This window comes from Gigantopelta aegis, chromosome 14 (genome assembly GCF_016097555.1).
Source record: "Gigantopelta aegis isolate Gae_Host chromosome 14, Gae_host_genome, whole genome shotgun sequence".
NCBI lineage: Eukaryota > Metazoa > Mollusca > Gastropoda > Neomphalida > Peltospiridae > Gigantopelta > Gigantopelta aegis.
Genome location: NC_054712.1, coordinates 12872516 through 12887147, shown reverse-complemented (window position 1 = coordinate 12887147; position 14632 = coordinate 12872516). Strand labels below are relative to the sequence as shown.

Sequence of the window (14632 nt, the reverse complement as noted above, 5' to 3'; positions counted from 1 at the left end):
ATAACAAACTTCTTTTTCCTACACTCAGTATATTTTCCGGGGAATGGGATGGAAAACTCTATTTACGTGCCCCTATCTACTGAATGTTCAGCCACGCCCATCCAGGACTTAGCCTCTGACTTCGTCAATGACCAATTTCGGGGCAGGGGGGTTTTCAGGGGGAACAAATTTGGACACGCGCACCCCTCCTTTATAACCTTCGCACACGCACGCACACACACACAAGCAGACACACACAAAGCAACAACAATATCTGAAAATTTATTTTTTACTTATGACGTAGTATAATTTTATTTCTAGTCTGTCCACAAGATCCATAATATTATGCCAGTGCATTAAAAAAAAAACCCAAAAAAACAACAACAACAAACACCCAGTCATGGTTGTTTTTTGCTGGCAGAGGTGTTGGAACCAATCAGATTTCGCCGAGCGTCGGCGACCAGCTTGGAAGTGACCCTCCACACGTCATCCCGGTTGTCCCTCATCATGAACTGAAGGGCGTCCACGTCGGTGGCGAACAGCTTGCACTGGTCCTGCACGAAGCGGTTCCTGTTGTACGCCTTCGACAGCAAGTCCTTCAGGCGATGCACCTCCTTCTCGAGGACCATCTTGTTGAGCTGTGTCCGCCACTGCATGTCCGACTGTTTCCGGAGGGTCCTCTTCAGACTGTTGATTGCTACAACAGGCAAAAATAATGAGTCAACTAACCATGGATTGGTAAAGTTTGTATTGTTTAACGACATGATGGTGCATATAAAAGATCCTTTGCTACTTAGGCAAAATTCTGTCCTGGACGGAGGAACCGGCTGAGGCCGACACCTGCGCCCAGGACAGGCGTGCGCTACAACAGCTTGCTCTGAATGTGCACGTTAAACTCTCTGATCTGACCTGACCTGACCTGACCTGACCTAACCTAATGGGGAAATGTAGCCGGTTTCCTTTCTATGACTGTGCCAAAATAACCATATGTTTGACATCCAATAGCCGATGATTTATAAATTATTGTAAACTGACTGGAGTGTGTTCTGTATTGTGATTGGTTAATTACATTTTTTTTCCGGGATCAAATGAAAATAACACCCAATGACGCCATTAAAAAGTGACGTCATTAGCAATTGGAACAGGCGAAGTTGACGATTCAAGGGTCTACAGTTAGATTGTAGCCAGGTATTTTTTTCAAGAAATGCCAAATATACAGTTAGTTCTGTAGAAAAACGATTCAGTTTACAATGAACATAACCATACCCGCAAATGTTTCATTTTTGACCTCAGGCTAGCGCCTTCGGTCAAAAATGGCATTTGCTGGATCAAATAGACAATAACACCCGCAAATCTAAAAACTCCATATGGTTATCTCCTAAGTAAAACAATTGGGGAGTGGGGGACGGGGGGGGGGGGGAGACAGTTGTCCAAGACAAGAGCAAAATAAACTCATGGAGACTTACAGTTCCAATTTTGCTTCTATTGTAACACAGGCGCGTGTGCAGGGGGTTGGGGTCTAGACTGTGGCGATGAAGTGGCGTCAGCGGGTTTCCTCTCTCTATATCTGTGTGGTCCTTAATCATATGTCTGATGCCATATAACCGTATATAAAATGTGTTGAGTGCGTCGTTAAATAAAACATTTATTTATTTATTTATTTCCCACCTACTCACGTAGTATTCTGCATATATGTCTGTCTGTAATATTTTATTAAGTGTTTCTGTTGTCCAAGTCGGCATCTGTTTAATCGGGATTTGTTTGTAAGCCGGCATGATCACAAAGTAACTTGGGTGATCATAGAGATCATAGAGCTTGGTGCATGTACAGACATTTCCTTTCGGTTTCCACGCTAATGCTGATGCATAGCTTCTGTACTCATGACTTCAGTGGACTTGGTTTGAGTTTGGAGTTTTCCTTCTCCTAGGAGAGTTTCCTTACTAGGATTCTGAGCCTCTCCAGCCCAGTTTTAGATTTTGGAGTTTGCTTCTCCTAGACAGTTGTCTTTTTTGACTCACGTCCTTTGTCTGTCCGGTCCATATTAGTCTAGTCTCGACACGTTGACCCGTCCAACTTGGGTGACCCTACCAGGAGCTGATGCTCCAGCTGGCATAGCTCTCCGAGTCATCGAGACATGCAAGCTATCTCACCACGTCAAGGAATGGACCATGAGATGATTGGGTGATCTCTGTCTAATCAGGCACCCTGTTTATACCGGCACATTTCGTTAATCGACTGTTTCTATTAGCAGTGTTTGACAAATGTCTGAGAAAATCACTAAGCATTGTAGAAGCTTTAGCTAGTTCCCTATGTATTTTAGTAATATAGTTGATAATTTACACTAACCCAGACCAAATATTCACTAGCCGGAACCAAAATAAAAGTTTGTTTTGTTTAACGACACCACTTGAGTACATTGATTTATTAATAATCGGCTATAATTTGACATATAGTCTTATATAGGAAACCCTTTACATTGTTTCCACTAGTGGCATGGGATCTTTTATATACACCATCCCACAGACAGGATAACACATACCATGGCCGTTGATATACTAGTCGTGGTGCACTGGCTGGAACGAGATATAGCCCAATGGGCGCAATTTACATGAAACAGAACCTCGGATCTACGGTTATATAGAGAATACTACGTGAGCGGCCGTTAGATACCGTTAGATTACAACGAGTGATCGATTCGACCGTTCTGGGTTTTTTTCATTGGATGCTGTGGCATTGGTGACCTGGTCATCAGTTAGGAACAGCCAGTCGTATGTCTTTACAATGTTTACGCACGTACGCATGTTATCAAGTATGTGTTAACAAAAATAACGGATGATCTCGCCAACTGATGTATAAGAAAGTCACTTTAAAACAAATCTGTGACCGAATATGAGAAAACCCGGCCAAAGTATAAAAAGATAACATTTTGATTTTTAAAATATATTTTATGATTGTATCATGAAAATATACCTCAGGGCAAAGGATTTTGTTTCTGCCTTTATTAATAAAGGAATAATATTGTTTCCCCTTTAGTATTAACGAAATTGCGATTAATGAGTGATTAACACCATAAGCGTACAATACAGGGTGCAACTGCGCCCCACCCCCCACCCCCACCCCCACCCACCCTCTACCTCCCCCCACGCCCTCACCCCCTATTGCTGGAGCAAACCCTCAAATTCGAGCAATAATTATACAGATATTCGGTCAAAATATGCTAACTTTACACCTTTTCACTATATATGTCCGTTACTCTACCCTCAAACTTAGTTGCAACCCTATACGTGTATAGTTGTTTGGTAGTAATACTAATATGACCGGCCTCGGTGGCGTCGTGGTTAGGCCATCGGTCTATAGGCTGGTAGGTGCTGGGTTCGGATCCCAGTCGAGGCATGGGATTTTTAATCCAGATACCGCCTCCAAACCCTGAATGAGTGCTCCGCAAGGCTCAATGGGTAGGTGTAAAACCACTTGCACCGACCAGTGATCCATAACTGGTTCAACAAAGGCCATGGTTTGTGCTATCCTGCCTGTGGGAAGCGCAAATAAAAGATTCCTTGCTGCCTGTCGTAAAAGAGTAGCCTATGTGGCGACAGCGGGTTTCCTCTATAAAAAAAAACACTGTCAGAATGACCATATGTTTGACGTCCAATAGTCAATGATAAGATAAAAAAATCAATGTGCTCTAGTGGCGTCGTTAAATAAAACAAACTTTACTTTTTAATACTAATATGAATAAATGTTGTTATGCAGATTCGGGCATTTTTGTTTAATTCGGGCAAAAGCGAACTTGTCACACACACACACACACACACACACACACACACACACACACACACACCTTATAAAAATGGAGGTTGTACCTCTGTTATTAACACAACATGCAGACGTACGCGTGTTCTCATGGGCGGATCCAAGGGGGGGGGGGACCAGGGGGACGCGTCCCCCCCAAAAATTGTTCATGTGCCCTCAAAATGTCCAAGTGCCCTTTTTGTTTGTAGAATTTTTTTTTTTTTAAGTAAACAATAATTATATTGTAGATAAATGAAATCAAGATTTTCGTGTACATGCGCAAGCTTGCAGATATGTGTCTGTGTTATTGAGTCTCCATGGGGCCCCATTGAGGTTCTAACGCGAGTGACGCCAATTTACTTCATTATTGCTAGTATATTATGACGTAGAACTGTAGGAATTCATATTAATTGTAAATATCAAAACTTGTAGTAAGGTGCCCTTTTGACGAGTCAATGTGCCCTTCTTTTTTGGTCCCCCCCTAAAAATATTTCCTGGATCCGCCCATGGTTCTACGTCTTTCGGAAATTCCAAGCCCTCGTATCTTTTACAAGCAGAAAGTAAAGATATTAATTTGTATTCTTTACTTAATTGTTAAACATGGAATATGGGTTATACTTAAATTGTGTGGCTTTCCCAAAGAGGGTCACACGATTAAATATTTTGTTTAAAGTGACATGGAGTTGATCTCTAGAACAAAATATATATGTTGCCTATTACAGCGAAAATATTCACGTGTGTATTCATACGCGCGCATACGCACACGCATGCACAAACGAAGAACGCATGCCTGTTAATTTGAGACAATCTGGCAATGAACTAGGTGACGCACTTCGTATACCTACCTTGATTGTCCTTTATTGAATAGTTCTCGATGTCTGTCGTACATTTGATCGAAAGTGAAATCAGCGTTTTCTACAAAACATAGAACAAATTAGCATTACAGGGGCGGGACGTAGCCCAGTGGTATAGCGCTCGCTCGATGCGCGGGATCGATCCCCGTCGGTGGGCCCATTGGGCTATTTCTTGTTCCAGCCAGTGCACCACGACTGGTATATCAAAGGCCGTGGTATGTACTACCCTGTCTGTGGGATGGTGCATATAAAAGATCCCTTGCTGCTAATCGAAAAGAGTGGCGACAGCGGGTTTCTTATCTCAATATCTGTGTGGTCCTTAACCATATGTCTGACGCATATAACCATAAATAAAATGTGTTGAGTGTCTCGTTAGATGAAGCATTTCTTTCTTTCTTTCATTAGCAGTTATATTTTAGAATTGTTCATCCATATATTTATTTCAGTATAATAATATTAGAATTGTGTTGAATATTTCAGGTGGGGTGTAAAGGTACTGACGCTAGTTATGTTATTTTATTTTCAATTGAATTTACCTCGAAGATGACCCATGTCAAGAATGTTCTTAGTTATTAGGCTATGAAAAATATATTTCATTATTACACCATTGATGTCAAATATGGTTGGGTTTTTTTTTAGAGAGGAAACTTGCTACATTTTTTCTATTAGCAGCATGGGATCTTTTCCCACAAACAGGACAGTAGCATATATCACTGGGCTAAATCCCGAAACAATGGGGATATTTTTACGCGAGAGAGAGAGAGAGAGAGAGAGAGAGAGAGAGAGAGAGACAGAGAGAGAGAGAGAGAGAGAGAGAGAGAGAGAGAGAGAGAGAGAGAGAGAGAGAGAGAGAGAGAGAGAGACAGAGAGAGAGAGAGAGAGAGAGAGAGAGAGAGAGAGAGAGAGAGAGACACAGAGAGAGAGAGAGAGAGAGAGAGAGAGAGAGAGAGAGAGAGAGAGAGAGAGAGAGAGAGAGAGAGAGAGAGAGAGAGAGAGAGAGAAACTACATACTTGGAGAGTTAGGGTTAGCGACTACTTTTTATGTCTTTTTTCAAGTAATTCAACGTATACTAATTATCTTCACCTTTTACCAGCAGGGGAAAAGGTTAAGTAATAGACCAATCTAATTAAAATTAGCTCCACTGGTTAATTACTACTACTACTACCGGCCTCGGTGGCGTCGTGGTTAGGCCATCGGTCTACAGGATGGTAGGTACTGGGTTCGGATCCCAGTCGAGGCTTTGGATTTTTAATCCAGATACCGACTCCAAACCCTGAGTGATTGCTCCGCAAGGCTCATTGGGTAGGTGTAAACCACTTGCACCGACCAGTGATCCATAACTGGTTCAACAAAGGCCATGGTTTGTGCTATCCTGCCTGTGGGAAGCGCAAATAAAAGATCCCTTGCTGCTAATCGGAAAGAGTAGCCTATGTAGTGGCGACAGCGGGTTTCCTCTCAAAATTTATATGGGTCGTTGTAGCTGTAGACTATAGGCTATATGGATCGTTATAGCTGTAATCTGTAGACTACATATGTAGTCTGTAGGCTATATTGGTCGTTATATCTGTAGTCTGTAGGCTATATGCATCGTTATAGCTGTAATCTGTAATCTATATGGGTTGTTATATCTGTTATATCTGTAGTCTGTAGGCTATATTGGTCGTTATATCTGTAGTCTGTAGGCTATATGGGTCATTGTAGCTGTAGTCTGTAGGCTATATGGGTCATTGTAGCTGTAGTCTATAAGCTATATGGGTCATTGTAGCTGTAATCTGTAGGCTATATGGGTCATTGTAGCTGTAATCTGTAGGCTATATGGGTCGTTGTAGCTGTAATCTGTAGGCTATATGGGTCGCTGTAGCTGTAATCTGTAGGCTATATGGGTCATTGTAGCTGTAGCTGTAATCTGTAGGCTATATGGGGTCATTGTAGCTGTAATCTGTAGGCTATATGGGTCATTGTAGCTGTAGTCTATAAGCTATATGGGTCTATATGGGTCATTGTAGCTGTAATCTGTAGGCTATATGGGTCATTGTAGCTGTAATCTGTAGGCTATATGGGTCGCTGTAGCTGTAATCTGTAGGCTATATGGGTCGCTGTAGCTGTAATCTGTAGGCTATATGGGTCGCTGTAGCTGTAATCTGTAGACTACATATGTAGTCTGTAGGCTATATTGGTCGTTATATCTGTAGTCTGTAGGCTATATGGGTCATTGTAGCTGTAGTCTGTAGGCTATATGGGTCATTGTAGCTGTAATCTGTAGGCTATATGGGTCGCTGTAGCTGTAATCTGTAGGCTATATGGGTCATTGTAGCTGTAATCTGTAGGCTATATGGGTCGCTGTAGCTGTAATCTGTAGGCTATATGGGTCATAGCTGTGTAGCTGTAATCTGTAGGCTATATGGGTCGCTGTAGCTGTAATCTGTAGGCTATATGGGTCGCTGTAGCTGTAATCTGTAGGCTATATGGGTCATTGTAGCTGTAATCTGTAGGCTATATGGGTCGCTGTAGCTGTAATCTGTAGGCTATATGGGTCATTGTAGCTGTAATCTGTAGGCTATATGGGTCATTGTAGCTGTAATCTGTAGGCTATATGGGTCATTGTAGCTGTAATCTGTAGGCTATATGGGTCATTGTAGCTGTAATCTGTAGGCTATATGGGTCATTGTAGCTGTAATCTGTAGGCTATATGGGTCGCTGTAGCTGTAATCTGTAGGCTATATGGGTCGCTGTAGCTGTAATCTGTAGGCTATATGGGTCGCTGTAGCTGTAATCTGTAGGCTATATGGGTCATTGTAGCTGTAATCTGTAGGCTATAATGGGTCGCTGGGTAGCTGTAATCTGTAGGCTATATGGGTCATTGTAGCTGTAATCTGTAGGCTATATGGGTCATTGTAGCTGTAGTCTGTAGGCTATATGGGTCATTGTAGCTGTAATCTGTAGGCTATATGGGTCATTGTAGCTGTAATCTGTAGGCTATATGGGTCGCTGTAGCTGTAATCTGTAGACTATATGGGTCATTGTAGCTGTAATCTGTAGGCTATATGGGTCGCTGTAGCTGTAATCTGTAGGCTATATGGGTCATTGTAGCTGTAATCTGTAGGCTATATGGGTAGTTGTAGCTGTAATCTGTAGGCTATATGGGTCGCTGTAGCTGTAATCTGTAGGCTATATGGGTCATTGTAGCTGTAATCTGTAGGCTATATGGGTCATTGTAGCTGTAGTCTGTAGGCTATATGGGTCATTGTAGCTGTAATCTGTAGGCTATATGGGTCGCTGTAGCTGTAATCTGTAGGCTATATGGGTCGCTGTAGCTGTAATCTGTAGGCTATATGGGTCGCTGTAGCTGTAATCTGTAGGCTATATGGGTCATTGTAGCTGTAATCTGTAGGCTATATGGGTCGCTGTAGCTGTAATCTGTAGGCTATATGGGTCATTGTAGCTGTAATCTGTAGGCTATATGGGTCATTGTAGCTGTAGTCTGTAGGCTATATGGGTTGTAGCTGTAGTCTGTAGCTATTGTAGCTGTAATCTGTAGGCTATATGGGTCATTGTAGCTGTAATCTGTAGGCTATATGGGTCATTGTAGCTGTAATCTGTAGGCTATATGGGTCATTGTAGCTGTAATATGTAGGCTATATGGGTAGTTGTAGCTGTAAGCTGTAGGCTATATGGGTCGCTGTAGCTGTAAGCTGTAGGCTATATGGGTCGCTGTAGCTATAGTCTATAAGTTAGCTGAGTCGGGATACCTGTAGTGGGTCAAGTCTTCGTATCTTCTGACTCTGTCTGTGCAACATCATATCGTATTCGGTTTTTATGGCAGACAGAAGAGAACTGTATGATGTAAAGTTTTTAATGAACGCGTCAAAGACCTGCCGATAAACCTGTAAATTAATAGAGTTAATCATTAAAGGAAACATGACACGTGGCCTGTAATTGACACCAAACGTATAAAATGAATTGTAAATCGAATCATCTAAAATAAGAAGAAGAAGAAGAAGAAAAAGAAGAAGAAGAAGAAAAAATTAAGTTAAATTAAATGCTTAAAAATTCAATGACCTAGAATCCACTGCCAGCTGAAAACCAAGAGTGACCTATAGACAGCTGAAAACCAAAAGTGGCCTATAGACAGCTGAAAACCAAGAGTGACCTATAGACAGCTGAAAATCAAGAGTGGCCTATAGACAGCTGAAAACCAAGAGTGGCCTATAGACAGCTGAAAACCAAGAGTGGCCTATAGACAGCTGAAAACCAAGAGTGACCTATAGACAGCTGAAAACCAAGAGTGGCCTATAGACAGCTAAAACCCAAGAGTGACCTATAGACAGCTGAAAACCAAGAGTGGCCTATAGACAGCTGAAAAACAAGACTGACCTATAGACAGCTGAAAACCAAGAGTGACCTATAGACAGCTGAAAACCAAGAGTGGCCTATAGACAGCTAAAAAACAAGAGTGACCTATAGACAGCTGAAAACCAAGAGTGGCCTATAGATAGCTGAAAAACAAGACTGACCTATAGACAGCTGAAAACCAAGAGTGGCCTATCGACAGCTGAAAAACAAGACTGACCTATAGACAGCTGAAAACCAAGAGTGGCCTATAGACAGCTGAAAAACAAGACTGACCTATAGACAGCTGAAAAACAAGAGTGGCCTATAGACAATTGAAAAACAAGAGTGAACTATAGATAGCTGAAAAAACAAGAGTGGACTATAGGCAAATGAGGACAGTGCTCTACAGTCAGTAGTGTAACAAAGAAAACATGTAACGACCTATAAATGTAACGGTGAAAATCAACTGACTGCAATTATCGTTAGATACCAGTTTTCAAAACTGCAAAGGCAATAACCTATAGATACCAGTCTTAAAACCTAACAAAGGCCAATGGGTTAGTTATAAATTAGTGGTTCCATCTATATATACAAACAAAACAACAAACATAAACAAGAGTACCAGTGAGGTACTTGATACGCGTGTCAAACGTAGGTCGCAGTGACCTACTTATGGTAAGCAACACACCGCCATCCCAAGTTGTAATACGGAAACGAAACGTTTACAGGCGGACGGGCAACACCATGCCATAATACAATGACCTAGAAACAAAGACGGGCGTATAAAAACCACCCAAAAGGAAACCAGACTGTATGTAGGTAGTAGTGTACTGGTCGAAAGCATCTCTCAGGGTCAAGACCGGCCTCGGTGGCGTCGTGGCAGGTCATCGGTCTACAGGTCTACTTGCACAGACCAGTGATCCATAACTGGTTCAACAAAGGCCATGGTTTGTGCTATCCTACCTGTGGGAAGCGCAAATAAAAGATCCCTTGCTGCTAATCGGAAGAGTAGCCCATGTAGTGGCGACAGCGGGTTTCCTCTCAAAATCTGTGTGGTCCTTAACAATATGTCTCACGCCATATAACCGTAAATAAAATGTGTTGAGTGCGTCGTTAAATAAAACACTTCTTTCTTTCTTTCTCTCAGGGTCAAAGTTCGAAGTGCAGGTGCACCTTGCTTTAAATGTCGCATTAAATAAGGTCACGGATGACATTTGTAAGATAAATGACAGGCCTTGTGATCATAAACATTGCTGTTTCATCTGGCAGGTAAATTCATGCAACTTAATTTGAACCAGTATGAATGTGTCAGCTACTATTGTGTTTGAAACATGTGTTGCTAAAATTAGGGACACAAAAATGTTGTGCGTCAAAGATACTGACCGTTATATATCAAACTAGCTATGATTAACTATTAGGGCGAGGGCTTGTAGTATTTATATACATAGTGTATTTATATACATAGTGTATTTATATACATAGTGTATTTATATACATAGTGTATTTATCTATTGTTTGAAAGAAAGTTTGGGTGGGTAGGTGTTTTTTGGGGTTGTTGGTATTTCTTTGTTTATCTTGGTTTCGGCGGGCGGGGGGGGGGGGGGGTACTGTTGTCGATTGTTTGGTTGTTTGTTTCAGGGGGTTTTTTGTTGTTTGTTTTATTTAAGGGGAGTTTTTTTGTGGGGGGGGGTTTGGGGGGGAGGAGTTGGGGGATGTTTTCTTTCTTTTTCTTTCGGAGGAGGGGGCTAGTTACCTTAAGCCTGACTTCACTGGGTTTCACTTCTGTAACACCGAGCCTGTGTAACTCGTTCTTTAGATAAACTTCGAGTTTCTCGAGGAATCGGGGTCTTGTGGTCATATCGAGCGTGCTCGTTTCGTCGTCCTTCGTGACGACCAGCCTCTTGTCGTGCGTCAGGCTGCAGGTCGCAGACGACCCCATCTGGGTGCTGGCGTTCGCCGGCCACTTGTCCAGGTACCCCCATTTCCCGTCCTTGGAGGGCTGGAAGTTAATTTCAATACAGGTGCGTCAGGGCCGTAACTATGATTTTTTGAGGGCAGATGAATTATAGGAACGAACGAGCATGGGAGACGCAAGACACTGGGGGTCTGGGGGCAATACACACAAGGAAATATTGAAATCTAGAGGCTCTGAAATACCATTTTGCAGCCATTTCAGGGAGGTTACATGCTGAAAAAAGTCAATATTAATAACCAGTAAATCGATATGTTATTCTTACCGGATTTGTTTTTGCTTCCCCCCACCCTCACCCCACTCCCCTGCTAGCTACGGCCCTGCGCGTGTGTAAAGGTTTCGGGTATCGACCACCCCCCGGCCCTGCGCGTGTGCAAAGGTTTCGGGTATCGACCACCCCCCACCCCTACAGCTGCTCATAGCGAATCGTTTTTGTTTTTTTCTTTTCGCAATATATTTTCCGTGGAAGCACGACTCGAACACGTATACTCTTTAAAACATAACAATTGACATGGTGCAATTACTGTCAGGGTCGATTTGCTCAGCACTGAAATTTTATGAGACCTAGATTGGAAACTGTATTGAAAAAACGAAGAATTTTGCGCGTAACCGTAAGATTAAATTCATGCAATGTAAATTTTGTATTCAAGATTTAAAAAGACGTATTTCATATTCCAGATTTAACTGATTTTGTTGTTGTTGTTTCACAGTTGTTGTTGTTGTTGTTGTTGCTGAATACCCCTTTTTATTTTTATTCAAGATTTAAAAAATATATATTCCATATTCCAGCTTTAAAGGAAACATGACACGAGACCATATTATAACTCATTTTAAAAGAAAAATGATATAAAAATAATATACAAATAACTTTATAACAATAAAATACGTGTAGTTAACTTAAAATGAAGAAATTACGCTAATCAGTATCAAAGTACGATTTATGCATATTTCTTCGTGAGCGTTCGGAAAAAAAGGGAAGTGACGTCAGAGCCGCTGTACTCTTCCATTGTTGTTAACTGTTTATATATGGAGTAAGGGGCTTACGATCTTTTCAGTCCAACAGTGCCGTACTGCGCGGCCTTTGGGTGTAAAAATAAACAGTTTAAACGATCGGGATTGTCTTTTTATGGTCTTCCAAAGGATTGTATCCGAAGAGAAGACGCGTGTATTTTATCGCAAAAGAAAAGATTGGACACCAACCACCGCATAGTACTTTGGTGTCAGCCTATTTACAGCCCTGAAACGTTACCCGGAGACAAAAACAGTACTCGGTTGCGAATGCCGAGGTGTACATTGTACATATTTGGCACAAAGATACACCTCAGCATGATGTATTTATATATGTTAAAACAAAATGTAGAATGTTTATTTATTTATTTTTTTGGGAAAAAAAGAAGATTTTTCATGTTAGGGCTGTAGGCCTACATAACAAAATCTGTATTCACCGTCCGAAGAAGGAAACGTCAAAAGTAATTAAATATGGCATATACAAACATGGGATTTGGCATGAGGATACATCTCAGTACGATGTATTTAAATATGTTTTTAAAAAACGTGTAGAAAACAATAATAATTTTAAATAATGTTTTTAATCTTCGGGCGGAATACGTCACAAAAACGTTCCTCATCGCCCGAAGCCCCAAAGCAACACGAAGTTCAATACAAAATAAACCACTACTGTCGGTGTCGAAATAACTATTATGTTTCATCCACGGGCTGACTTGAGAATCGGAGTGTTGTTTTAGTTAATTGGTCCTTTCTTTCCGTGGCCTGCACATGCGATTCCTGATTGGCAGGTGTATATTGCAGGGTATCGACCAGGTAAGTGATTACCACGGTCTAGACATACGTACAAAATACGTGCCAGTTTTTTTAAGATCACAGGGTATTGTGGCGTAACCTATCGCGACTATAGTACAATGTTAATGGACATTATCAGCCGCCCTGCTTCATTACTGTAAATAAATGCTGTAAAACCCTTGATTAAGTAGACTTTCCCCATATAAAATTACAAAACTGACCAATTACGTAGTACCAAAGAAAAGAAAATTATCACTTGGGTATCGTGAGTGGTCGTTTTTACTCTAACGCACCCTACCAATAGGCCTAATAATATGCTACTTTTTTTATGAGAGAAAAATACTATAACCCCATTTCGTTCTATTGATGCAAATAGAAATATATTTAGTTTAAAAGTTGATTATACTCTCAAGTCATTATGTTGTTTTACAAGCCAGGTTAAGCGCCTTGTCGTAAATTAGAGCGTTTGTTTTACACTGTGCATACAGATTTCATTATGTACAGGCCCGAACATAAAAAATGCGATATTTTCTATAAAAAAAAACCCACCAAAAAAATGTTTGTCCTACATTTATATTTTTTACATATTAAATACATCATATCGAGGTGTATCTTTATGCTAAATATGAACAGTATACACCTCGGCATTAGCATCCGAGTTTTGGTTTTGTCTCCGGGTTACTTTCGGGCTCCGGGCTGTAAATTGGTCGACCGGTCTGGTCTGGCACCATGTTTTCTCCACCCTCCGACTAGCTATCCGTTTTTTCATCAGTATCACTGTTGTAAGTAAATGTGTGTGTCTTTCTTCATTTACTAACAGCTCATATTGATACGGCAAAACGTTTTGCGAACGAACACTCAATGTTTTGGTAAGCTGTGCAAGTCTTAGATTCTTTATGAGTGGTATGGACTAATGCTTTTAAGTGTAAGGCTTCAGATCAAGCGACGCATCTCTGACGTCACGGACCTCGTGATTGCCCTGCTCATTAAAGATCGGCAATTTCCGCTAAGAGCTCGTATCTGGGGTTCTTTTATGGAGATATTTTAAGTAATTAATTTTGTATAAATTTTTTTTTTAGGTGATTCAATTTATAATTAATTGTACATGGTTGGTGCCAAATATGGTTTACGTGACATGTTTCCTTTAACTCATTTTGTTGTTGTTGTTGTTGTTGCTGAATACCCCTTTTTATTTTTATTCAAGATTTAAAAAAAATATATTCCATATTCCAGCTTTAACTCATTTTGTTGCTGTTGTTGTTGTTGTTGTTGTTGCTGCTGCTGCTGAATACACCTTTTCATTTTAACTAGGAAAAAGCATCAGTCGAGAAGATATTATGAAACAGAAGATGATACAGTTATTAATAATAGCGGAGAGATGCAAGTGAGATTGGTTAATCGCCAACGTATTCAAAGGGGGCTACTCATTTAGGTCCTAGACCTTCCGAGGGTCTAATCAATGTCAGTTAAACATGTTTGTTTTGTCTTGTTCTTTGGTTCCTTGTTGTGTATTGAGTTGTTTTGTGCGTGTTGTTTTTTTTTTTTTTTTTTTTTTTTTGTTTTGGGGGGGGGGGGGGGGGTATTCGTTTGTGTTGTGGATGGCTTTGTGGTTGTTTTTATATTAATGTTGCTTCAATTTTAAGGGGTGGTTGGAGTTGCTTACCGAATAGTGGAGTGTTTTATGGTTCGATAGTTTGACTGGTTTGTGTGGAGGTTATTTTTACTGGTTTTGAGGAAGGATGGTTGGTTTGGGGGGAGGATGGTTTCATTTTATAAAGCTAATAATTCAACTCATGCATGTTATAGGGCCTTATACGGCCCCACTCCCCCCCCAGCCTTCACACTCCACTGCCTTCACCACTTCCATTCACACTCCACCCCAAACCCTTCATACTTACCAAA

General features: G+C 41.0%; 1 protein-coding gene across 1 annotated transcript; it reads right to left on the bottom strand.

Annotated features, from left to right (window-relative positions):
- Positions 1-254: 254 nt before the first annotated feature.
- On the bottom strand, positions 255-11221 carry LOC121388776 (translin-associated factor X-interacting protein 1-like). The gene is made up of 4 exons (XM_041520271.1): positions 10712-11221; positions 8376-8510; positions 4617-4686; positions 255-676 (listed from the first exon to the last, which is right to left on the bottom strand). Exons 1-4 carry the CDS (start codon positions 10895-10897, stop codon positions 378-380), a joined length of 690 nt encoding a protein of 229 aa, XP_041376205.1. The 5' UTR covers positions 10898-11221; the 3' UTR covers positions 255-377.
- Between the last annotated feature and the right edge of the window lie 3411 nt (positions 11222-14632).